Source organism: Aythya ferina (assembly GCF_964211825.1).
Source record: "Aythya ferina genome assembly, chromosome: 15".
NCBI classification, from domain to species: domain Eukaryota; kingdom Metazoa; phylum Chordata; class Aves; order Anseriformes; family Anatidae; genus Aythya; species Aythya ferina.
The window spans coordinates 5,643,553-5,668,513 of NC_140314.1; the positions used below are offsets into that span (position 1 = coordinate 5,643,553).

The 24,961-nt window shown below is 50.7% G+C and overlaps 1 protein-coding gene across 1 annotated transcript; it reads left to right on the forward strand.

The window, feature by feature from the left end:
• The first annotated feature begins 13 nt into the window (after positions 1-13).
• On the forward strand, positions 14-24,010 carry MICALL2 (MICAL like 2). Its single transcript, XM_084536798.1, has 17 exons — positions 14-332; positions 6,916-6,964; positions 10,139-10,280; positions 12,013-12,173; positions 12,846-12,967; positions 13,338-14,006; positions 14,224-14,399; positions 15,245-15,320; positions 15,641-15,756; positions 16,282-16,434; positions 19,168-19,223; positions 19,737-19,860; positions 20,458-20,548; positions 20,875-20,948; positions 21,259-21,373; positions 22,323-22,369; positions 22,455-24,010. Exons 1-17 carry the CDS (start codon positions 190-192, stop codon positions 22,538-22,540), a joined length of 2,400 nt encoding a protein of 799 aa, XP_084392924.1. The 5' UTR covers positions 14-189; the 3' UTR covers positions 22,541-24,010.
• Positions 24,011-24,961: the final 951 nt, after the last annotated feature.

Sequence of the window (24,961 nt, forward strand, 5' to 3'; positions counted from 1 at the left end):
CGCCTCCGAGCCGGCCCCGCTGCCGCCCACAGGGCCGGCAGCCTCCTTCCCTGCCTCCTTCCCTATCTCCCTGCTTCCCTCCTTCCCTCCCGGCTCGGCTTGACGGAGCTGAGGGCTCCTGGTGGCCCTCACCGATCCCCCCCGGGGCGTTCATCGCCACCTCCGCCTCTCCCTCCCTGTGCCCGCGCCATGGCGGCCATCCAGAACCTGCAGCTGTGGTGCAAGCAGCAGTGCGAGGGCTACCGCGATGTCAGCATCACCAACATGACCACCTCGTTCCGCGACGGCCTGGCCTTCTGCGCCATCCTGCACCGCCACCGCCCCGACCTCATGTGAGTACCCTGGGCGTCGAGGCCGGCACATGGGCAACCCACTCGGCGAAGCCGGGACCCGCCATTTGGGCACTCCGCGGGTGCTTGCCCAAGGGGAAAGGGACAAAAAGTTGACAGAAAGGGACCTGTCCCGTTGCCTTGTCCCGTTGCCTTGTCCCGTTGCCTTGTCCCGTTGTCTTGTCCCGTTGTCTTGTCCCGTTGTCTTCTCCTCAGGAGATGCTCAGTGCTCATGCGAGCTCTGCTAGCGCCAGCGAAGGTCTCTGAGCAGAGCTCTGCCCTCGCTGCTTTTTCCTTTTTTCCCCTTTTTCTCCTTCTTCGGGGAGCTGTGGCTGAAAGATAAACCCTTAAAATATGTCCTTTTCTGTTGCAAAACAAGTTCAGGCACTGTTTTGGGAAATGTTTCCTTCTTCGCTGTTTGTGTTTGTTTAGGCTTGGCTTTCCCCACGCGGCTAAACTGCAATTCTGTGGGTTATTAGTTAAGAAGCGAGCGCTGTTTGAATCAAATACAAAAGAAAAGTGGGCAGTTTTCTGGAGGAGCTGTGCAGAAGAGGAATTGTGTCTTCCCCCAGCCCACTCGCAAGGCCCTGGGAGCAGGGCAGGCGCCCTCGTCGCAGGGATCCCCTTGTTGGTGCCTGGTGGTTGCTGCATTCCTGTGACTGACTTGTTTGCACATCCAGAGCTCCGTCCGTGGGAGGCACAGTGTTTTCCAGTCCTTGCTGGTTTCTTTGCTGTTGTCCCGTGGGTTTTGACCCGTCTCTGACCAAATGTAACCTCTGGGTATGTAAATTGCCAAAGGAAACTAAAAAAGGGAAAAAAAAACACAAACTATATATATTAAAAAAAACTAGGGAGTTTCTCAAGGTAAGGGAGCAGCACAAAGATCGCCCGGGAGTATTGATTTAAGCATGAGGTCACTCCCAGCCAGACGTGGAGGACTGGGGTGCGTTTTCTGTGCTGTGGTTTCCCTGCTGTTTCCTGAATTCTGCCTTTGCCTCAAGACTCCAGGACAGCCTACCGCGTGCGTCTGTGTGCAGAGATCTCTTTTGCAGGTGTCTTGCTTCTGGTGGAAGCCCGAGAAGATAACCTTTTGCTCTCTTCTCAGTTGGTTTTGAAACTTTGAAGCAGTCAGAGCAGCCTTGTGCAGCAGGAGGTCATGCAGGAACTTCAGGCGCGCCCTCTCTGATGTCCCCTCCTTGCCGGTGCTTTGGCAGTCACCATGGTGTTGCAGTGTATGGCTTCCTGACCTGCTGTCACTTCCATGTGACTCCAGATATTCCCTTTCCTTCCTTTCATTCACAGTCCCAGAAGTACTGAAATACCAGGACAGAAAGGTTGGTGTGTCTGGGAGGTGCTCGTGGATGGCTGGGACTGCTTCCTGGCCGATTCCATTGCCAGCCCATCCAGAGCATGAGAGTGAGCAGGGGCTCATAAACTCCTTTAAGTGAGTTTAGTGAGTCGTTTATAATCCTTGAACTGTGCACCACGAGTTGTGGATAGACATATCTTAAGTAAATACTCCTGTGCTGCAGAGAGGAAGCAATCTGTGGCGTCCCTCTACTCCCGCTGAATTCCTCTTCTGATGGAAATCCTGCCTGACTTTATGCAGAACCTTACAGAAACTCCTTCTGACTTGGACCAGCTCAGCAAGACTGCCTGAAGGTTAAGGAAAAGCATTTATCTGTGACCTCCCTCCTTGCTGTCAGTGGTATAATACAGGAAAACACCAGCTGTACTGGGCAAAGTCCTGCTGGAAGCAAATTATACTTTCAAGTGGTTGGTGTCCAGGGCTGCCTGATGTCACGTGTACCTCAGCTCCTGGGGCTGAATACTTGTGCAAATTCCCTGTGAATGTACAAAAATCCTTTTGGCGTTTCAGGAGCCACTGACAGGAAAGGGTGACTGGGTGCACATGTGGCTGTGACTCCTGCTTCTCAGGGGCTTGAAGTGATTTATCCTGAGCTCCTCCCCCGGCTTCTAGCAAAGATCCTAGCTGAAGATTAAAAGTATCATACAGAAAGTAAAACTAGAATATGATAATCGGTGTTTGGAGAAGCCGGTGTGTTTGCTGAAGCTCTTGTGTATAAATCACTTGCAGAACACGATTCAGTCACTGCAGAAGAGTTTTGCAACAGCATGTTTTCTTTCGTGGTTTACATTCTTGGGCTGAGGAGTACATGGTATGGAGAGGGGATTTTTCCTTGGAGGAGCCTGAGAAATTCTCGGGAAAACTTCAAGCAATTACAAGAGCTGGTAATAGTCATGTGCTTCTCTCGAGAGTTACATGGGTCGGAGGACAGGCTGGTGCAGTTTCTTGCTCCTTGTTTTCTTGCCAAAAACCATATGGGGTATGTGATAACTCCTCTCAAACTTGCCTGATGTCAGCTTGTATGTTATCAGTGAACAGGGCAGGCTGTGTAAAATTAGAAACGCATTTCCAGCTCACTTCCCACTCACCCGCGGATGCGCAGACAGGCTGGGTTCTGGGGGCGTGGAGGCACACAGCGAATTACCATGGAAATTCATTTCTTTCATCACAGCTGAAGCATGTTTGGTACCCAGCCCCAGCCAGGCACGGGCACATCATCAGGCAGATCCAAGCCCATTTTGTGGGATGAGAGCAGAGCCCTGAAGTTCCTTATGTCAGAGAACGTGAAGCTTTGCAGCGGTGTGATGTGGGCTCTGCCCTGCAGCTGCTGGCTGTGACGGTGCTGCCGGTGCGAGCTCCAGCCGGGGGTTTCGTGGTCTCAGCCTGATACGTGGGTTAGAAGCAGCAGGGAGCCGTGCACGCTCTCTCTGATATTAATGCCAGATGTCGAGGAAAGTTTTTGATTCGGCTCCTTCTCTTCGTCCTGGATCCTGCTTTCCCAGCCTGCTGGCGGGTGTTTAGCAGCGTTCTGGGAAGGGACCAGTTGTGAAATCCCCCTTGGCAGCCGTGCGCTGCTGGGACACGCGCGTTTGGTGGCCGGCGCTGAGCAGCTGCATGCACCCGTTCCTCCAGCCCTGTTCTTGGGGTTGCCGTCAGCTCAGCCAGACGGGATGAGGCTGGGAGCCTCTAACGTGGACAGGGAGAGTTGCTCGTGGTTTCCTTCTCCTCAGCAGAGAGCTAAGGCGAAGCAGAGCTGCCGCCTGCTCGGCCTCTGCGGGGCTGCGGTTTGCGTGCCAGGCGGGTGGCCCTGGGGTCGGGGAGCCTCATCTGTTATTACTCGTCCTCAGCCTCATCTTTTATTAGTTGCAGCCCGCCAGTGGGTTGAGAGGAATGCGGAGCAGGCATTGCAGAGAGGAGGAGGGGTGCGTGGGGGGCATCTTCCACCTGGGGTTCCCAGCCCCGTCCCAGGTGCTTTGCACCTCCAGATTGAGCACTGCTGGGAGATCCCATTCCCGGCACAGCACTCTGAGCTCAAACCCTCTGTTTGAGGTCTGTATGCAGGCAAAGGGTGCTTTGCTCTCTTCCAGTGATCCTTGTGACCGCACAGACCTCCTTGTCTCCAGGGGAAATACCACAGAAGTGCCTACAGACAGGAGGGTCTCTGGAACCCTCACAGCCTGTGGTCTCTGCGACTTTTTTACCTCCATCTGCTCCGAGGTGAGGTTTCCAGCTGAGTTAGCGCCTGCAGCAGCAGCAGCAGAGGGGGAAGCACGTGTGCCTGCAAAGGAGCCTGGTGTGCTGGGAGCTCTGGGTCTGTGCAGCTGGAGCAGTGGGTGGTCACGGAGATTTCTGGGCACGGCAAATGCTCGGCCACTTTTGGCTAAGAGAAGGACTTTCTGCAGAGCTAAAAACTTCACTTCTATTCCTTTGCTAGCAAACTCCATTCTGATTTGTTTCCAGCTCTGGAAGCGCTCTCTTGGGTGAGATTTATGTTTCTCACCTCTTCCAATTAATTCAGTTGCCTGTGTTTTCTCAGCGGAGAACTCCTACTTCTCCATTTAGTATTAGCTTTGCTTTCTTAGGATTACATTGGTCCAGAGAGCTTTGATATTCCAAGATAGGAGATGCACCAGCTTTCAAAAGAAATACTGTATGTAAACTGCCCACCTGGCTAGCCGGGGAAGCAGTGATGCTGAGAGGGCAGGGAGCTCCTGAAATGACCGAGTGAGCTGGCTCTTTGCACTCTCCCCGGGGACCAGAAGGGGATTTCAGATATTCACCTCCAGAGACGCAGCTTTTGTGTCTCTGTTCTGTGCCACACAAGTGGGAAGCTGTACAGATGATACCACAGCAAACAGCACACGGCAAGGTGGGAGTAAAAGGCGCAGGCTGACAATAAATAGCTCACTCCAGGGTTACTGAGGCCGGCACGGCTCTGCTGCAGCCACCTCCTGCATCTGCGTTTTGACGTGCTGGTGCAGAGCAAAGCCTGGACTCGTGGCCTTGTGTTTCCAGCACTCAGACTGGTTTCACCGGGCTCCCCGTGTGAGTGGGCACTGCTCCTGCTGTTCCCTGCTCCCCTTGGCGCTGTGTTACTGCTCTGCACGGCCGAGGAAGCCAGAGCTCCCCTGGTCTCCTGCAGGTGTTTTCCTGCGCTCAGGATGTCCGCGGAGGCGGAACCGGCAGTGAGGCAGAGGGCTGCAACCACCTCCTTCAGCTGCCTCTTAAAAGAGGTGGTTTTCTTGCCTGACACAAAACAGGATGATTACATCTGTTGTTCCACTGAAACTTTTTGTCCTGTAGTTATTTTCACCGCTCTTTCTAACCCATTGTCTCAGGGAAGGGAAGTGCCTGGGCAGGAGCACCGCTCGGAGAACAACCTCTGCGAGTCCCTTCAGACTGCGCAGGAAAGGGGCTAAGATTTAAAGGTGGGATGTGCCTTGGCTTGACGTGCTTCGCGTGGGGAGTTTGACCTTTGGGTCTTTGCGGTCGCTTCTTCTTCATTCTCTCGTTATCCAGCACAGCAGCCTCAGATGTGGGAGATAGGAGGCAGCCCTGGCTTTGGGTGCCTTTCTTATTTGCAATGCAATGCTCTACTTTCTCTGTGAAGCAGACAAAGGACCTGGCTTGCTCCTTGCTCTTACCAGTCATGGAAAAAGTTCCCCCGCTGCGGTGCGGATCATGTTTGTCTCATGAATAGATCGCCGTGAGCCCGCTTTGCCCTGGCTCTCACACCGCTACCCTCGCTCCTTTTAAAGGTGAGGCCAACAGGGGTAAAGCTGCATCGGTTATAAAGGTGCTACCTACAAAAACACAGTGTTGGTGGTGTAGCCTTTTTTGTTTGCCAGTGAGAGTTTCCTTGCTGATAAAAGCCTTTCACTGAGCTTCGTGCCAAGAAGCACAAGGATTGTAAAGTGAAACTGGATTATCAGCGAGGAGCTGACCCTGCGCGCTTGCCTGGGCAGGAAGAAGCGGTGCTGGAGAGTGAGGCTGGCAGCCAGCAGCCAGTTTCGTGTTCCCATGTTAGCAAGTGTTTCAAACAGGCTGGTGGTGAAGGTTTCCTCAGCAAGGCACATGCTCTGTGTGTGGGAAAAGCACGCTGAACGGGGGCTCTGCTTCCAAGGGCACAGACTCACTCTCCCCTGTGCTTTCCTGCCTGTCTTCCACTCCCAGTTTGTGAGTTTCTGGCCTAGCCTTGTGCAGAGGTGGCAATTGGGTTGGATCAGAGAAGGGAGAGCAAATCTGGGGAGTGGAGAGAAAATCTGGAGAGGGGAGGAGGGAAGTGATGTCCAGGGACAACAGAAAATGAAGAAGGGTTGTTGACTTTGGCTTGTAACTGCAAGCAGTAATTGTCTCTTCCTTTTCAGTTATTGGTTTAGATTACAAATCAAAAGTGACAGCCCCAGGGAAAGGAGAACGAGATTTTTAAAGGCAACTTCAGTGTTATCAGTCACGGAATTGTGTTGTGGGCAAAGGTGTTTCTCATGCAGGCTCTCGGTCCTGGTTTTATACAGCTGTGCTAGAGAAGGAAAGAGGTTTTGAAACCAGAACTGGTGGAAGCAGAAGCATCTGAGATCAGAGGTATGGATTTATCGAGCAGCATGAGATACAGGCAGTGTTGGAGGTGTCCATCCCTTCTCCGAGTTCCGTGGTCTCTCTTCGTGGAGATGACTTGGAGGAAGGGCAGAGATGGATGTGTCTGCTAGGAAAATGTTTCCAGGGAAAGTGTGTTGCAAGTCTGGCTGGCAGCCAGGGGTTTCTCCTCTTGGGGTGGGAAAGAAGAGAGGCTTTTTGGAGGAAAAAACAACAAAAACAACAATAACAAAAAACCCACAAGTCAGAATTTGCTCCTGGCTGTCTCAGCAAAGCCCCTGAACCTGCACGGGTTGTTTTGGCATCAGCATGTCCTGTCTGCGGGAGGCTGCGGAAGGCAGCCCTGCGGGGCTGGACGTGCCAGAAATGCGTTGTGCTGCCTGTGGGCAGATGGCTGTGCCTGCTGGGCCTCCTGGCCGCTCCTGTCCCAGGAGGAGCAGCAGCTCTGTGGCCGTCTGGAGGCTCAGACGGGATCTGCCAGGCTGCTCCCTCTGGAAAGGCAGGGAGGGAGGAGATGCTCTGTCCCCCAGACCAGCGGGGCTCGGAGAGGTTTGAGAAGCTGGAAACGAAGCAGGTTGCTCAACGACACCAGCCTGAGTTTTTTCTCTTCTTTCTGTGTTTCAGAAACTTCAACTCCCTCAGTAAAGAAAACGTGTATGAGAACAACAAGTTGGTAAGTGGCTTTTGATGTTTTCTTTTGGTCTAGTCCATGGCCTGGCACCTTGCTTGTGTGTTTTACCAGCAGAAACCCTGCAGGTGCAGTGACCTGGCAGTGCCTTATTCAGATCCTTTGGCTTATTCTGCATGCATCCAACCTTCTCATTTAAACAGTAACATCCAGGCTCGCTGGCAGCTTGAAAGCACCCTCAGCCTGCTCACATTTCTCCACGGGCTGCATAGTGATGCCTGTCCTTAGTGTGTCCAGTTCCCTTTGGAACTGACCGTGTCACCGTCTCTGCTGTGTACAGCTCTGCTCACTCTGCCAGCTCTTGTCTAACAGAGCCACGACTCCCACGGGCTTCTTCCATCTCTGCTCACCCTACATAGCCCATCACCATCTCTGAATGAAAGGTACTTTGGAAGTGCTTGCTCATCTCAAAGTGGACTTAGAATCCTCCAGGAGAGCTAAAAGCTGGGATCCTGTGTGTTCCTCACCTCCGTGTGCTCCCTAATTTCTGCTGCACTGGGGCAGTGCCATCTCCCCGAGCCTGGGCTGTGCTACATGAGCAGTCACTCGGGCTGTGGGGTTCAGCCCTGTGTGTTTCCCTCTTGCAGGTGAGATTCAGGCTGAGTGTTTTTGCCTGGGAGCTTTGGTATTTGGCAGGCACAAGGGCCTCTGCTGTGGATGGTGGTCCTGGCCAGAGTGCTGTGAAGCCCCAAGTGCTGCTTCTTCCCTGCGCCTGGCTGATGGTGTCTGTTCTGCTGGCAGCTTTGTTTTTCTCTGGGAAATGAGCTGTACAACTGACCTCCAGTGCTTTTCCTAATGAAAAGCTTCTTTGTGCCTCTCATAAAAACAGTTGCTCCACTCTCCTATGTCAGCCTGTGTTTCCCTCCCTCCCTTTCCTCTGTTTTTTAGTTCATCCTTTATTTTGCTTTCTCTTCCTTACTGCATCTGTTCTCGGTGCCCTTTTACTGCTGCTGTCCCGCTGGCCTGCCTCTGCCGTGGGTGGCATTGTCCCCTCCACCTCCCCGTGGCACTGGGTTCCTGGGCTAGCCTCCTTCCTTGGACTGCTCTCCATCACAGGCTTTCTTCCTCTGGCTGCTCTCGGGATACGAGTGGTCTGATTTCTCCCAGTGCTGCTCCTCTGCTATTGTTCAGGCCCTCCTTCGTGCCTCACTATTCAGTAACTTCTTTTCAGAGGCTGTGTTACTCAACAAAAAAAATCTTGTCCAGGCTGCGACTTGCCACATGAGGTCTTTTTGCCAAGAAAGAATGTGTCACTCCTCAAGTGCCAAAAAGAAAAAGAAGGGGAAAAAAAAGGAGAAATTGCTGTTGGTGTCTTTTTTTGTTTGTTAAAGATTTCAAAATATGTATAAATAAGAGAAAGGTTTCTAGAGACCTTGCATCCAGTTTCTTCAGTGCTAATGTGTGGTGGCCTGGTGTAGTGGGTACAGCAGTGAAAAGCTGTGCCTGGCCTGCTCAGATGTCCTCAAACCTCTTTGCCTGCTCTGTGCAGCGTTCACAAAACGGGAACAGCAGTGCTTACCTCCTTTGTAAATCCTTGGAGCTGCACCAAATATCACGTCACTTCTTTAAAGGCCAGCCTGGGCAGGCAGGGAGGGCAAAGCAACTGGGCCAGGTGAGGCGGTGGGCTGGTTAACCTCCAGGAAGAGCAGTTCCCAGGAGCACGAGGACGCAGAAGGCACAGGGGACAGACACCACATCCTCATGCTGCCCTTCGCATTGCTCACCTCGTCCTGGCCAAACTGGCTGTGTGCACGGAGCACCCTCAACAACACAACAACCCTTGTTGTGTGCCTGTTGCATGGGTCTGACCAACAGCACCGTGTAGCAGGAGGTGGCACGGCTCTGGCAATGCCCAGCAAGAAAACCCCACTGGTCAGACAAGTCGTGCAGCCAGCCCGATGGGGACCACGCCAAAAAAACATATTAAGTATGAGGTTACACGACGGGCAGGTGCCAGGCTGGGCTGGCAGCCGGGTGGTGCCGCCAGAGGTAACTGGCTGAGCGCGTGCGTAATGTCAGCTCGGTTACATTTTTACTGGGATACCCAATGGAAAAAAATGGTAATTATCTTGCTAAAACACAGTGGCTGTTTGTTTCTTCTAAGCAGGAATAGGGAGCTTGTACACCAGCCCTGTTGTGTGTCTGCGCCAGAGGTCAGATGCGGAGGGTTTTAATGTGTGCAAGTCTTTCTTTAACCATTTAACTGTGGGATTCAGCAGGAGCCTTCCTGGTGTCTCTGCTCCTTGAGGTGCTGTTGTCCTTTGCTCTGCTGACATTTCAAAAGGGATGCTCCAAAGGGGGAAAGAAAGGATTTTCCCATAAGTGAGGAAGGGAGAGGGATGGAGAAAGTCCCTAGCAGAAGTCCTGTGGTGAGTCGAGCAAAGGAAAAGTTGTTTTAGGGATGTTGCTTTTTTCTTTTGTCCTCTTGTGCAGTGGCAAAACAGAACAGCTTTTCTGTCCTTTACCTGGCTTTGATCCTGCAGTGTCAGAGCAAAGGGCACCACAAAGAGGTATATTTGCCCCAAACACATGTTACGTTAGCATGGAAATGGTTAAGCTGGGAGTTAGGTATCAGAAATTCTTCAGCGTTATTCCTCTATTCCTGCTTTCTAGCCTGGGAGGAATGCTTTCCTTCTCAGCCCAAGATTTCCCCTTTTTCAGACGGGGAAGAGCAGGCAGTAGGCAGGCAGCGTTAACATTTGCACAGCTCTCGGAGCTAGAAGGCTGCCTGCAAACACCTCCCGGCACACCGTTAGCTGGGGAGAGCTCCCGGTTGGGCTGGCAGCCTGCACGCCAGCACGGGCTGCCACAGACCCTTCTGCCAGGCCTTCTCTCCGCAGCTGTGTGCATCCAGATAGAGGCAGGCTCGAGGAAGAGCAGGGGAAGCCCAGGTGAGTTCCCGTGCACCGAGCTCCGGCCAGCTTGCCAGGCCAGATTTTTGGCTCCCTGCCTGAGTTTTTCAAGGCGGTGGCTGGAAGCCACGACTCTGTTGGTTCCTGCAAGGGCTGGACGATGTCGGAGTTAAACTGGTGCAGCTGTTCCCCGGTAGAATTAGTATCCGAATGGGGCTGTTTGCGGTGCAGTTTCTCCTGATGCGGAGCGGCTCTGCTGCCTGGGCTGGACGAGACCCCTCATTTTTTTGTTTTCTTCCTTCCCCAGGCGTTCCGAGTGGCATCAGAGGAGCTGGGAATCCCAGCCTTGCTGGATGCAGAGGATATGGTTGCTCTGAGGGTACCAGACAGGCTGAGCATCATCACCTACGTTTCCCAGTATTATAACTACTTCCATGGACGGTCTCCAAGTAAGTGCCACGTTCCATGGAGGGGCGGCCAAGATTGGGCCTCAATTTTGTGCTTTTTCTTTCCTAGCTTGGAAAGGCAAAATAGACTTCATGGAGGCCTTTTGGTGCCAAAACTATTTCAGCGGGGGATCTGACCTCTTCACTTACTGCAGCAGCACCAGTGCTTTTGGAAGGGCACAAGGGCTGTGCTTCATCTTTAAAGTGTCTTCGAATTTAAAATATGATCTAAAATTTATCAGGGCCCAGCCAGATAGGAGCACAGAAAGTTCACTTCTGTGGTCTACACTTCAGCTTTCCTTTCTTGGGTGCCTCCATCCCTGCCCCAGTCCTTGCCACACCAGAGGGCTGCCTTTAATATCTGAATTCTTCCCCCTCCTCCACCTCTTCACTCATTTAGCTATGCTTTCTCTTTCCCTCCACAACCTCTTCCCACCCCCACTTTTTTTTTTTTTTTTTTTTTTTATTTCTCGTTTTAAAACCCTGATGAAACAAATTCCATCGTGTTTGTGCCAAGTGGTGGGAATCTGGGTCAGTTTGGGGTCTTTCCTCCCCCCTCCCCAGCTTCTCGCCTACCACATCATCAAGCACGGCACATTTTTATACTCTCTAGTGTCCCACAAAATGCTTTGGTCGCATTCCTGTTGCTGGGGTGAATGTGTGTGTCTGAAAATGAGTCCAGCCAGGAATGTGCCCTCTGACTCCAAGCGGACTCCTAATACTATCGCCGTGACCTTTGAATGGGCTCCAGCAGGACCATGAAATAAGCAGGACGCAGAAGGCCAGAGAGGGCGAGCAGCCAATATTTTATTGAGGTCAGGATTTCACAGAAGAGTAGAGCTGAAGCTGTGCTGGGCTTTGGGAGCTCGATATCCGAACTAGCAGGCAGCCTGAGTCTGAAGTGTTTGCTGAGTCCGGTGTCACCATTCCATTGGTCTCTTGTGGTAAAAGAGCCCTGGGTGTTGACTTGGACAGCTGAGAGAAGACCTTGAGAGAAGACCACTAGGAGCTGGGCTTCCTCTCTGCTCCTAACCTGCTCAGATATCCCCTGTATTTACTCAGAAGGATATAATCTCTTTTCAGATGGGTGGTCATTTAGTTGGTTGCTCTTGAAACAAAGCTACAGCTCAGATAACTGCTGAGTTCCCAGAAGGAGTGCAGAGATGTTCAGAATAGGAAGTGACACAAAAATAACATCTCTGCAAGACCCATGAGGAGTCCTGTCTGTCACAGTTGTACATAAAGCCTTATTTCCCTGGGAAGTCTACCTCCATTTCCCAGGACACAGGGCACTCATGCTGGGCTCTTGACTGAAGGTGGTGATTCTCTTTTCTCAACTTGCTGTGAATTTAGAGAGGTTATCTTTCATCTGCAATGGAGGGAGCATTGGGCATTTCCAGGCTTTTTTGTGGTGATTCGCATTTTGTTCACACCATCTATGTTCTGTATTTTTCCACTTTTTCATTCCCTTCTGGGGAATTTCCCTGAGAAGAAAAAAAAAAACACCAGCAGTTTCAGCTGCCAGCTGATTCCTGCATATGTTGGTCAAACTCGCTTGTTGCCTCTTTCCCCTCGCTCCACTACAGAACTGCTTGTGAAGGAAGCCTGAGTCTCCTTGTATGCTTTGCAGGTTATCCATCAGGCACCTCTGGATCTTCTTGTGTTGTAAATAGCTCCTAAGCCTGTGAATTTTCCTTATGCTCCCTTAGAATCTGCCCTTTTTCCTTTCTTCCAGTTGGAGGCATGGCTGGAATCAAGCGTCCTTCCTCTGAACCTCAGGAGCAGCCTGTTGGGAAGAAGGTGGTTTCAGAGCCTCCCAAGCCAGCGTCTCCAAAACTGCCTCCTGCACACCCACCAGCCAAAGCTAAGCCCAAAGAAACCTCCCCAGTCACCACAGTAAGAAATGGGTTTGGGGCTGTTCTTTATACCTTTAATCTGTTTGGTGAGCTAGGAAGCATTGAGTTAGTTCAAGGCTGCTAGTGCTGGGGCCTCAGTCTCTCAACTTTCTGTTTATTGCTTCGGATTTAATCCAGAGGTCTGGTTGCTGCACAGATAAAGATGGGAGTCACTGGAAAGCCATCAGCCAGCTGGGATTCATCTAGAGGTGAACAGGCCATGGGTGTCTCAGGACATGGCTATGTTGTTCCTAGCCAGTAGATCCTGGGGATGGAGATTTCTAACAGAAGAGTTTTTGTTTTTGATAGAAAACATGGATTAATTTCTCAGAAACATTTTCATAGCAGAACAGGGATGAAAACAGGGTGGAAGAAGGGAAGCTCCTCTTTCACTGGGGTAATTAGCTCACAAGCTAATTCAATTCAGAGACCTTTGAACTTCAATTTCCCACATGCAGGCAAACACCCTGGCCTTCTGGCCTTGTGGAATTAGGTTCCCCTTACACTATCCTGTTCCACTTTGTGTAAACTAGGGGTCAGCCACAGCAAGTATTTCCTGCGTATCCCTTCCCTGTCCTAGCAACTGGCTGTGCATGTCAAATGCTTATCTGGGAGATTCTTAAGCTGTACACAGGCCGCAGTGCTGCCTGCTCACCACTGCCTCTTCCCACAGAAAGGGGTCCTGGCAGAGAGTGGGAATATCCGCAGCAGCAGCTGTGGTATCTGCGGGAACCATGTCCACCTGGTGCAGCGCCACTTGGTTGATGGGAAGCTCTACCACAGGAACTGCTTCAGGTACAGCTCTCTGAAAGGGGGGGCACAAACCTGTGGGTCCCAGGGGCAGTCTGGGACTGGAGAGAGAGGTGGGAAGCATTCAAGGTGTTGGAGGACATTTCTGACGGAGTGGAGGCAGCCAGTCTCTTGACCTGTGCATAAGGGAAACTCTTTGCACAGGTCTGTTTTCATCCATGCCTTCCCTACCCCAGGCCATGCAGTTAGCAGTTCCTGTTCTGGTGCCTAACGAAATGCACACGGGGTCTGCTCACTGCCAGTGTGGTACCTTCACCCTCCCTGCGTTGGCAGTGGAATTGTGCCTGCGCTCTCAGCTGTGTGTCAATGGCCCCAGAGCTCTAGAGGACGTGTTCTGAGACTTCTTTATCCACAGGTGCAGGCAGTGTTGGAACGTGCTTCTTCCTGGAAGCTACAAAGCTGGGCCTGAGCCCGGTACGTTCATCTGTAACAGCCACCAACAGCCAGACAGTGTCCAGATCTCTGGACTCCGCAGCACCGGGAACAAACCTGAGAGCAGCCCAGCCCCTGCCACTGTCAGGCCATTCCAGAAAGCAGCAGAACCCAAGAAACTGGAGCAGGTGTTGAAGAAACCGAGCCAGGAAGGCATCGCTAATTCAAACACGCCATCTGTTTCATCTTCTGGAAGCTCTGGCTTCAGAAGTCTAAATACTCCATGGTCTTCTTCAGCTGTAAATAAATCAGATGACTGCAAAGGTACCCCGCTGGGAAATAAAACAGAGCATCATGAAGGTACCCCATCAGATCCACTTCGGACAACCTCAAAAACAAAAACACAGCAAGCCCGAGAAAATTTTTTTCAGTCTTTAGACTCCTTCAGCAATAAAACCTCTGACACTACAAAACATGTCCCTTCTCACAGCCCTGGTAAAATTACCTCTGGCAGAACTGAAGCTGCAGCCAGTCCAGAGAATGCCGAGAAGGATCAGGCACGTAACCATATTATGCAGGCTCTGGCTGGGTCAAAAATCTCTCCAAGCAGGCCAGGAAGATTCAGTTTCACTGGCTCCTCAGCATCCAGCAGGTAGGTGCTATTTCCCTTTCCCTCTTTATTCCCAGGATGACTTTGGCATAACTTGGAGAAGTCTCTGCATCTTTCTTCTTTTTCCCTGACTGATGTTTCTGATGGGATTTAAAGACTGAGTGACTCATTCAAATCTTTAGGACACCATTCAGTATAAAGCTCCATCCTTTGCAAAAGGACAGACTTTCAAAACTCATCAGATTGTTCTTTTTTGCAGTGGCAACCTTTCTCCCGCCAGTTCTCAATGGCAGAGTCCAGCTCCAAAAGCACAGTCCAGCAAACCAGGGTACACAGCACCGAAACAGGAGAAGATCACAGAGCCTCTGCCCAAGAATCAGACTGCCAGCAAACCTATTGACTCTGTGCACAAACCAGAGTCAAAAAGCCTCAAAGGTGAGGATGACTGGTGTGTATACAGCTCTGCCTGGACACAGCGTGACAACTTTAGACCCTTCTCTTGGGCCAGCACAGCGAATATGTCAGTGGGTCACATACTTCCTATCTGTACCGCTACGTATGTGTTTTCTGGGTTCTGGGGATCAACACACTTCCATTTGTCCTTGTGCAACTGCTGCCTGTAGCAGGGCAAGTTTTTCGTCTCTGAGGATCTCCAGGTATTTGAAGTTGTAGTAGCTGTCATCAAGTGTTGTGATCATGATGGATTTCAGAGGTTTAAGTACACTTTCCCGGGCTGGAGACCTTGTCATAACTTCAGGATGATTTTGTGGCTACAACTGGGGCTTACCCAGCCTTCTTGTCTATTTTGAACTGAGCTTCCTCCCCAGTGACTGTCCAGTGGGCTAGGGTCTGATGTTCTGAGAGTTCTTAGTCTCAACCACTTTATCTGGGGGGCTGAGAACAGTATCTGTGTGGAGTTTGTTGTGAGCTTGCTGGTCTTTTTGTCTCCCCTCTCCTCCCCCATCCTTTGCTCTCTAAGATCTAAGCTGTTATTGTTGTATTGCTGTTAAGTATGTCTTTGTTTCCATTGTGACTGTGTTTCTGTAGCTGCACAAGTTTTAAAACATTTGAGTTGAAAGGGGCAAAATGCCACCAAGGTTATTTAGTACCTACTGTATGGGAATCTGCCTGTGTTAAACTTGTTGAGTTGGTGCTGGCTTGCTGCAGTAACATGATGGTATCTACCTCTGTGCATGCCTTCTCTCTTCCTCCTGAGACACAAATCTGGTTTGTGTCTTCCTATTGGACCTGATGTTATCTTTCTACGTTCCTTCTTTTAGCAACCATTAATGCTGGTGAAGACAAGTCTGAGAACCCAACAGAGTGGAGATCTCGGTTGAAGCCTGTGGCCAACAAGTAAGTTTTTTTTTCAAGCAAGTGGGTCTTCATGATAAGTGAGTGGGGATGTCCATGTCTGCAGCTGTATTTGTTGCTGCAGGTCTGTGTGCATGTTGGAGGGAAGAGCTCTTATGTTTCAATGCTTCTGTTTTCAACTATTTGAAGGAAAAGTCAAAGGCTTTCATTTCTGGGAAGGGAGAGCACATTTCAAATCGTTGAACTCTGATTAGAAGTGTGACCATCATGGCTGGAGATCGCGGCCCAGGATGTCCAGAGCTCTTTCTGTGGACCAGTCTGCTAGAGGGATGGTTTCCTACCTTTGTCTTTCTTCTTTGCAGAGACCAAGGTGGCTCTAAGAAGCCTACTGATAACTCTCAGGTGGGAACAGGGAGCCCAGCACAGAAGGAGACAAAGCCAAGTCCGTTAGTTGTGCCATCAGCAAAGCAGGACTCCGGTATGAAGGATATAAGCTTTGCCTTCATTTTGCTGGTCAGGCGGGGGCAGGCATTAGTGCTGCAAGGCACAGAGTGAGGAACATGCTGGTGGAGATGGTGCCTTCTTTGCAGGGATTCTTGCTCTCCCTAACCCTGCTTTGGCCCTGCAGTGCCTTTATTTGGAGAGCTGTCATTCCCCAAGGAGAGGGACTTAGTCCTCGCAGTGTGCTCCTCTTCTGTAAGACAGCTAGCAAGATTTCACTTGCTCTCTCTTGCATAAATAAGTATTGCTGAGAAATCTTGATGACGGTTCCTGACCTTTCCTTCTTCTCCTCCACCCTTCTCTCATACTGTGGCCTTGTGACTGGTGGTTTCTCTCCATTTTCTTCAGACTCATGTCCCTCAGTGTCATCAAGAGAGGAGTAATAGGACTAGAAATGAAGGCAGCTAGTGATGAATGCCAGAGTCTCTGGGCAATACGGGGATTTTTGTGGGACGAGGCTTGAAATTTCTTACCCAAGACCTGTCTGTGCTTCTTAATTCAGCTTCATCTGGTGGAGTCGTTAAGAAGAAGTTGATCCCCAGCTCAGATCTTATCAGGAGCTGTCAGAATTCAAAGCAAGGCTGGGAAGAACATGGGGGCTCTGTCAAGAAGAAGGAAGAGGGCAACCACCAGTTGCATCAAGGCACTACCACATGTAAGATCTCTTCTGCCTGCTTAGAGCCACTCTCTCCTCTGCACTGTTAGGGATGACCTGAGTGGTCAGTGTGGGAGGCATGTCCCAGCGTTTTCTGTGGCTGTTGTCATGGGGGAAAAATCTGTGTCATTAATTTTTATTAACCATCTTGGGCTAACCAGGAGCCAGCCAGGCCAAGGAATTCAGTGGGAAGAGAAGAAATGAAAATATGGATTTTTCAGGGTTGCTGCTCTGTCATTCTTCAGACTCAAAGCTACGAAGAGGACATCTCCTGATTTGAGGAATGGGAATCTAGCTGTTGCCTCTGTTCCTCTCCAGTTGAGTGGCTTAGGGAAATGAAAGGAATGCAGAGAATTGTCAGCAAGAGACTCCAGCTGGCGGAACACACTGTAGCTCCAGCCAAGGCTGCTGCTTCTTGGACATTCAAAGATGTCCCAGCCAGTTCTGACCAGTTTGTCCCTGCTCCTAATCCAGTTTCTTACTCTTGTCTGTTCAACATCGATGTCACTATGTACCTCTTCTGTTTTGCCCAGTTGTCCTTGCTGCTTTCCCTCTTACATATCCTACCACAATGAAATTTCATGGACCTAACCTGATGTTTGCTGCTGTTCTGTGTGCTCAGCTTGTTTGTTTTCCCCTTTCCTTACCCTGTCTGGCTCTGTCTTATCTGTTTGAACTAGAAGATCCTCAGAGCAGGGCTCAGCTCTGACTCTGATGTTTGTCTTGGAGCAAGTAGGATGGGCCCCCATGGCTTGGTGGTCTCATGCTTCATTTCTTAGCTGGCTCCAGCACTGTCCTTAGCCTTCAGGTCTGACAGCTGAGTAGCATTCAAATAGCAGTTATGTTGTCTGTTTTAACAAACCTTTATTGCCATCTATTTCCCCAAACTTTCCATCTCATTTTTTCTCACACTCAGTCACGAGGCTCGCCATTACCTCATTCCCCAGGAAGTGAGTTGTTAAGATAACGGAGGCTGGTTTTATATCTCTTTTTAAAGCTTAGTGATTGCTGGTGGGAGTGCCTCCTGTGGGCAACTTTCCCAGCAGTTTGCCCCCAGTTTTCACATATGCAAGCCTGGTATCTGAAAGGCTGCTTCCTTGCTGCTGTCTCTGGGCAGCCTGTGGATTAAGGACTGACTTGTTGCTCCTCTGTATAGGTTTCCACCTCAGCAGAGAGCCTCTGAACAGTTATGCCCTTAATACTGTGTGTGCTTCAAAGGACTGTAGATGATGAGCATTTCTGTAGATAATTAATTTTATTTGGTGTAGGTAATGTTTCCAGTTGAAAAAGGAGACTCTAGGTTTTTCTTGCCCCCTGTTCCATTTCCCATTTGCCTATCTTGTGTCTATGGAGACAGAACTTGAGGATATCAGGGGACACCAGACTTTCAGCTGGTCAGCAGAGAGTGGTTTTGCTAGCTGTTGTCCTCCAGTGACCTGGTCTCATGGTCAGTGATGCAGCTTTCTGCCCTGCTTGGAGATGCTGCAGAGGTCACCCAGAAGGAGCTTGGAAATGCAGCGCTGAGCTGGGACAGGGAGGTGATGCTCAGGCTGCCTGTGCCAGGCCAGGTCTGTGTTGGAGGAACCTTTAAGAGAAGAGTGAGTTGCAGGTAGCATATGGGGCAGCAAACCAGCTACATCCAGGGGGAAGAGTGACCTGATGGAGGCCAGCATTGCAGAGACAACACAGCTGATTACCAAATCCAGTACCCGGCATCTTTTGATCCTTTTACAGTCTTCTAGAAAGCCTGTTAGAACAAAGACTGGGCAATCTGAGAGATGTCCTTGAGCTCTTCCTTGAGTTTCTCATCAGCGAGTCAGCACAGTAGCAAGAGATTCTCGGGGGGCTCCCTGGTCTGTCTGTCCTGTCTTTCTCCTTGTGTGTGCCAAGCCTGCATCACTGCTGCCTTTCTTACAGCTCTGCTCTTTTAATACTAGAGTCTTCCTTCCTATCACATCATCCACGTGTGCTTCTCTTCTCTCTCTGTGGTAATTATCCAGCCCAGCCCCTCGGGTATCCGAATACCTCACACTCTCCTGTAGTTATCCTTGCAGCGCAGGTGGGCAGAGGAAGCTGAGGCACAGTGGAACAAACACACATTGCTGAAGGATTGATTTTAATAGGTGTCCAGGGCTTAAATAATGCTGTGTAGCTGGGCCAAAGGGACTTCTCACCTAGGAAGTGTTTTGTGGAAGGAATTGAACCTTAGTTTCCTGAGGCCTATGCTAAGGTCCCCTGGACCATCTTTGTTTCATCGGTATTCACTGATTCTTCTTTGCACAAGAGCACTAGAGGGGCATTTTTAACTGAAACCTGATGTTTCTTGTGACAGTAACCCAATACTTCTGTTTTACCCTTTGGAAGCTTAATAAGCAGTGCTTTTTGCCATGATAAATATCTGAGTTTTAACAAGATAATGAATGAACATAGAAACCGTTGTTCTCAGGTGCAAGCCCCCAAGCCACACCACAGTAAGGAGACCGCCTGTGCCCTGAGGAGGCAAGCAGCACCCTGTGGTCTGGGAGTATCTGAGTGTCCAGCAGCAAGGAGTAAACCAGGCTGTGATGTTTCCCAAGGACACAAATCTCACCTTAGTCTGGGCCTGCCAATGCATGTGTATTGTCAGTGTCCTGTGCTGGGTGACATGGACTTGTGCTCTCAGTGGTGTAGGCACTGTCTCACAGCACAGAATTATTTAAAGTTTGATATGGGGTTTATTTTTTTCCCTTCTAGATAAATCTTCAGCTCTGATTAACATACAGAACTGTGAAGCAGTGTCCCCAACCAAGGTATGGCTGGAAAACGGGTGTAATGGGCACAGACTGGGGTTGCTGGTTATTCTGCTGAAGTATTTGCCTGGATACATCTCAGGTTATCTTATTTGGAAAGTTTACCTGAATTCTCAGGGAAGGGGTAAAAGGCTTTGGAGCAGAGGCGAAAAGGAGAGACTGCCGTTTATCTCCTGGGCAAGGGGACAGTAGAGGCTGGAATGAGACAGATAGATATAGATAACAAAATCCTGTTGGACACAGTCTGCTCCAACAAAGGAGGGGGAATGTCTGTGGACTGACAAGTGTGGGTAGATATTATCACCCTACTGAGTGTATCACAGCACTGTAACATTGCCATGGCCACCACTCCGGTGTGAACAGCCAGCTCTGCATCTCTGCTGACTTGGCCCTTCCAGGGCATGGCTCTAGAGTTGAGCTCCTTATGTCATTTCCCATTTCTGTTGGGGCTGTGCCTTCAGGAAGCAGTCTTAGGGCACTGAGATGTATTCATTCCTACATTTGTTTTCCTAGCTGCACCCAGACTACATCCCTGAGGAGGAAATCCAGGAGAAAGTACGTGATATTGAGAAGCAGCTGGATGAGCTGGAATCGAAAGGAGTGGATCTGGAGAAGCAGCTGCGTGGCTGCGAGGGAGGTAAAGAAAACCAGGGGGCTCTGTTATTGTAGGAAGGTGTGAGGCTCATGTTCTACCCCTGGGCATTCTTGGCTCTGTTTTTAGGAGCTCATACTATGTGTGAGACACCGAGTTACCAAAGGTAGCTAGTACAGCAAAATAATGCCCTGGGAATTTGGAACCCACTCCGCGCTGTATCCTAACCTGTCGTTTGAGCAAGGTCATGTGTTTATCTGGCTGAGTATCAGGGAGTTTTGGGAGTCAAAGGCTGCTATTTATCTGGTGGTTGAATCCCAAGGCAGACTGTCTGTCATGGCCAGCTCCAATTCGATGGGGATTAGTGGGTTCATTCAGAGTGGCAGAGCTGAGCCAGCCACATGGAAAACGAGCAGGGTGCCCTGTGATAGGGTATCTGTGAGCAGCTCTCTTCTGCAGGAAGGGGTCTGCTTCCTTTTCTTTGCATCTCAGAGTAGCGAAGACAAGCTGTTTACACTTGAGATTGCTTATGGCTCATATAAGTTATCCTGGGCTCTCCTTCAAGTGATTGTGTGTTTGAGCCAGGAAGAACCGAACTGATGCAGCTTTTGGAGGTGTTTTGCTCTTCTGTGGTCTTTGCAGATGAGTCTGAGGATGCCCTCATGGTGGATTGGTTCAGACTCATCCATGAGAAACAGCTGCTGCTGAGACAGGAATCGGAGCTGATGTACAAGTAAGTAGAACCAGAAATTCACCTGTCTGCCCACACACTTCATCTGTGAGCAGTAAGCAGTGAAGGAGGAAGTGTGGCAGCAACCAAAATAATTTGCCAGCTGGTGGGATGAGGGAGGGATTGAGAAAGTCTGTGGGAGACCTGCCAGCATCCTGAGGTATTAGCTGGTGGGCCTTTGAGCTCTGAATGGACAGATGAGCCCCTAAGGTCTGTGATGAGCTCGTGGTGAGGGAAACCTTGTAAATGTGAGGGGGGCAAATTTCTCAGAAAAATTCAGCCCTGGATCATGGTGGGGCATAACTCATCACTTCTGTGGTCTCTTCCAGGATGAAACAGCAGAAGCTGGAGGAGCAGCAGTGGAATATTGAGATGGAGCTCCGACACCTCATGAACAAGCCAGGTGAGGAAAAGCTACACCGAGATTTCTGCTGGTCCCTGGCTGTGCAGAGACCTACACTCTGCACACCAGCCCCAAGATGTCCTTGAGATCTGAATGATGCTGTCTGCCTGCCAGGGATTATGGTTTCACTGGGGAACTCTCTTGACTCAGCTGCCAGGTGTTTTCTGAGGGACATGAGATGTACCCCTGAGTGGGAGGATAATCAAATTCAGGCCTGTGAGAGGAACTTGCTGGAGCAGGGTGAAGGCAGTACCCCAGTGGGGAGGTACTGACCTGTAGCTGTGAGAGGGGCCTCTCTTGTCTTGTGCAGAGGAACAGAAGACACGCAGAGAGAGGGAGCGTGAGAAAGAACTGCTGGAGTCCTACCTGAACACAGTCAACGATCGGAATAATATCGTGGAGTGCCTGGATGAGGACAGAATCAGGTGAGGGCCTGTGGGTGGTAGAGGATGAGCCAACACAAGGAGTGGTTTGCACTGTACTTCTTCAACTGCCCAGGATCTAGGGGTGGACAAATGGCTCTAATCCAGACTTCTGTTCCATGAGAGGTGGGTGGTGACCTGTCACCAACCATCTTGTCTTAAATGCTGCTGCTTTTGCTTCCTTGGCACCTGTTAAAAACTGAGATCAGGTCTGCAGCCATGTTCTGAGGATAAGGACTATGAAAATGTATAAAGCAGGAGCAAGAAAGGGAGAAGCTGGAGATGGGGAGTTGGAGGCAGCATGTGAACCCTCGGAGGACTCTGGGAGCATGAAGCCACATGTCTGTTTGTCTGCTGCAGCAAAAGAACAGCCACAGCCATTGTGCTGAGAGCTGGATCTTCCCCAAGTTCAAAGGAAGACTGCTGCGTCAAGTAGTTGGATGTGTGCCTCTGGTTGCTGAGAGCAGCCTCCATTTCTTGCCCTCAGGGCAGCAACCCCACCTCGAAGGTTCCAGTAATGCCCGGGCTTTTGGCTCTGGCCTTGCCCAAGCCCTAGGGTGACTGATGTGAGCACCTCTGCAGCACCAGAGGCTACTGGTGTCTCAATCTTTATTTGTCTCCTGGGGTGTGGCGTTGCCTCACAGCAGGGTAAACTCAGATGATTCATAGGCTAGCTGGGGAAAGGCTCTGCTGATGTAGCACTGGACTGCCGTGATCTGGAAATCCCCACGTAGGCCATTGCTTTAAAGGGGGCTGTAAAAGCTGATGTAATTTGCTAATGTCTAGGACTTTAACTGCTTTTTTTCCCATCCCCTTTTTGGGGTGTGCTGAGGGGATTGGTCACTTCTGACTGGGGGAAGGACTGTAGCCGTGTTTTTTTGCATGTTTTGCAGCATCTACCACCTTGTTGTGAAACAGAGCAGTTTTCTAATGCCATGCTCTTCCATTACAGAGAGCAAGAGGAGGACCAGATGTTGGCAAACATGATCCAGAAGTTGGGTAAGGACCTTTTCTGCTGTTAGGGAGCAGCATTGAGTAGCAGTGGGGCTGTGGGTCTCAATCTTCTCTGCTCCCTCTCCTGCAGATGGATCTCTTGAGAACCAGGAGCCAGAGAAGAAGAAGAACAAGTTCCGTTTGTCCAAAATATGGAAGCAGAAAAATAAGAGTTAAACACAGGAGGGACATTCCCCGGCCCAGTGGCACAGCGAGGGCTGTCAAAGGGATGTTCTTTCCTCACTGCTGCTTTCCTGGAGTTGTGCAGGACTGTGATGAGGCTTCTCTTCTCTCTGACATGAAGACTGCGGGTTTGCAGACCAAAGGGACGGTGCAAGTCCTCTCTCACTGGTGTGGGGTGAACCTTTCCCAGAAGACACCTTAAGACCATTTTCCTTCTTTGAATCTAGCTCAGAGCTGGCTTCAACTTTGTTGGCAGCTCGGGAGAGTAGAACTCAATTTGCACATCCACTGCTCAGGTGACTGCAGACCTGAATACAGCAGCATGGCACTGCATGGCACCCTGCAGTGCCCCCCTCATCTCCGCCAGGGCTGTGCCAAGGATGCTGAGCTGGTTTCTGACGGGGCAGTTCTTTCTCCCTCTGTGTGTGCTTTGTCACAGAGGGAGATGCTATGGGGCATTAGACAGATTGAGGGCCTCCTACTTTCGACACCAGTGCAAGCTGTAGCTGCAGGCCCCACAGCCAGGGGAAGCAGAGAGTAGAAACACCTCCAGAAACCTCCTGAACTATGGGGTGGAATGCCCTAGACCCAGAGACATTTCAGCAATAGTGCTCTGTTTCCAGACCTCTCTTTGAGAGCTGATGTAGGCTGTTTTCTCAAAGCCATGAGGGGTTACTCACTGCTTCATTCCCTCTGTGGGGGACATTTTTAGCTTCCTTATTTCCCTAACTGCACAATGAAGCAGGGTCTTTGTTGCCTGTGGCCCACCATACTGAAGACAAACAAAAGTCTTCTTTTAACAGCCTGGTGCTAACTGGGAGCAGAAGGGGATAACTGAGTTTGTCTCACCACCAGTTTTCTTTGTGGGACGAACATTCATCTCCTGAGTCTCTGCCCCTGGACAGCCAGCGCCCTCAGGGTTTGCCATGGTTCAGCTTGGGACCAGGACAGTAGGAGCAGGACAGGATAGGTGCTGGCATGCAGGCAGTGAGCTTTTCCCCTCCATCAGTCCAGAGTGACTGCAGCAAGGCAGCTGCCCTGGGTGGCAATATCCTCTCATCCCAGTCAACCTTGGCAGCAGGGATAGACACGGGCAGGGAAAGATCGGAATAATCCCTGTTGCCTCTAGCACTAGTAGATGTGGACTCCCTGCACTTCCTTTCTCCCTGCACACCAGAGTACTCGGAGATTTCTCCAGGTCCTGTTCTCCAGCAGGGCCTGGGATGTTGCTGGGAGGAGGTTTGCTCCCCGCTGTGCCCTGTGGCAGAGTGGAGGCGATGCGTGCCTTACCCACGAGGTGGCAGTGGGGCTCTCTGGCCGAGGCAGCCCACCCTGGGCACCGCAGGGGTGAGCTCAGTGAGGTACCAAGTGCCCGAGGGGTTTCCTGGTGCCCACGGTATGCCGTGTGTATGGGACACCGTGTACCTGTGTATGTTTTTGTACAATAAAGAGTTGCTGGTGCAAGTCTCAGGCTCCCAGATTGAGTTTAGGCGTGGGTTACGGGGTGTGGGCTGTCCTGCTTGCTGTGAGCACTGACAGTCCCCTGCAGACAAGGGTGACCCTAGGTGGTAGCAGGGGATGCAGGGGAGGGCTGCCCCTGCTTTGCACACCCATAATAGAGGAGCTTCCCCATCCAGAGCTCGCAGACCAGCCACAGGTCCTGGGACAGCAGCAGAGCCAAGGGGTTTCTCCATGATTTTCCTGTGTTAAACTCCCCCTGGCTCTCAGACGGGTAAGTGCATTTATTTTCTCCCTCGCTGCTTTAGCATCACACGCATCCCCAAGACTTGCAGGACCCCAGCATAGCTGGCAGTCTGAGGGAGAAGACAAGCTCCAGCTCGTTCTGCCATGGTCGGGCTGTCATCCCAGTGACCTGACTGGCTGAACAGCAGTTTCATCAGGCAAAACACCGATGGAAGCCCTGTCACTGTGCTCTGTGCTCGGTGGTGGCCTGTGCTCACCCAGAGAGGAAGATGAGCTGGGCTTGGGGGACATGCTGACCACCAGGCTCTGGTGTGCTGTGCCTTGATGTCCCGGTCTCCTTTTTGGGAAACTTCCTTTCCTGTTGGTGTGTCCATCAGAACTGTCGTTATTGCTAGGCTTTTATCTTTTCAGGCTCAGATTCACCAGCCCCAAGAAATTTAGTCTGTATGGGTTTGGAGGTGGCAGAATCATCCAAACTTATCCAAACTTATCCAAACTTATCCTTCCCTCTCCGGGAAATACAGGGCAGTTGAATCATCACCTATCTTGAAGGCAATCAGGAGCTGGGTCTACACAGGAACACGATCCCAAGGTGTTTAAATTACAACCCTACGGCCTCCTGTAGGGTTTGGTTTTGTGAGAAGGTCTGCTGCTGCCAGAAAGCAGGCCCTCACTAATTCGGACTGAGTGGGGAATCTAGTTCGTGCTGCC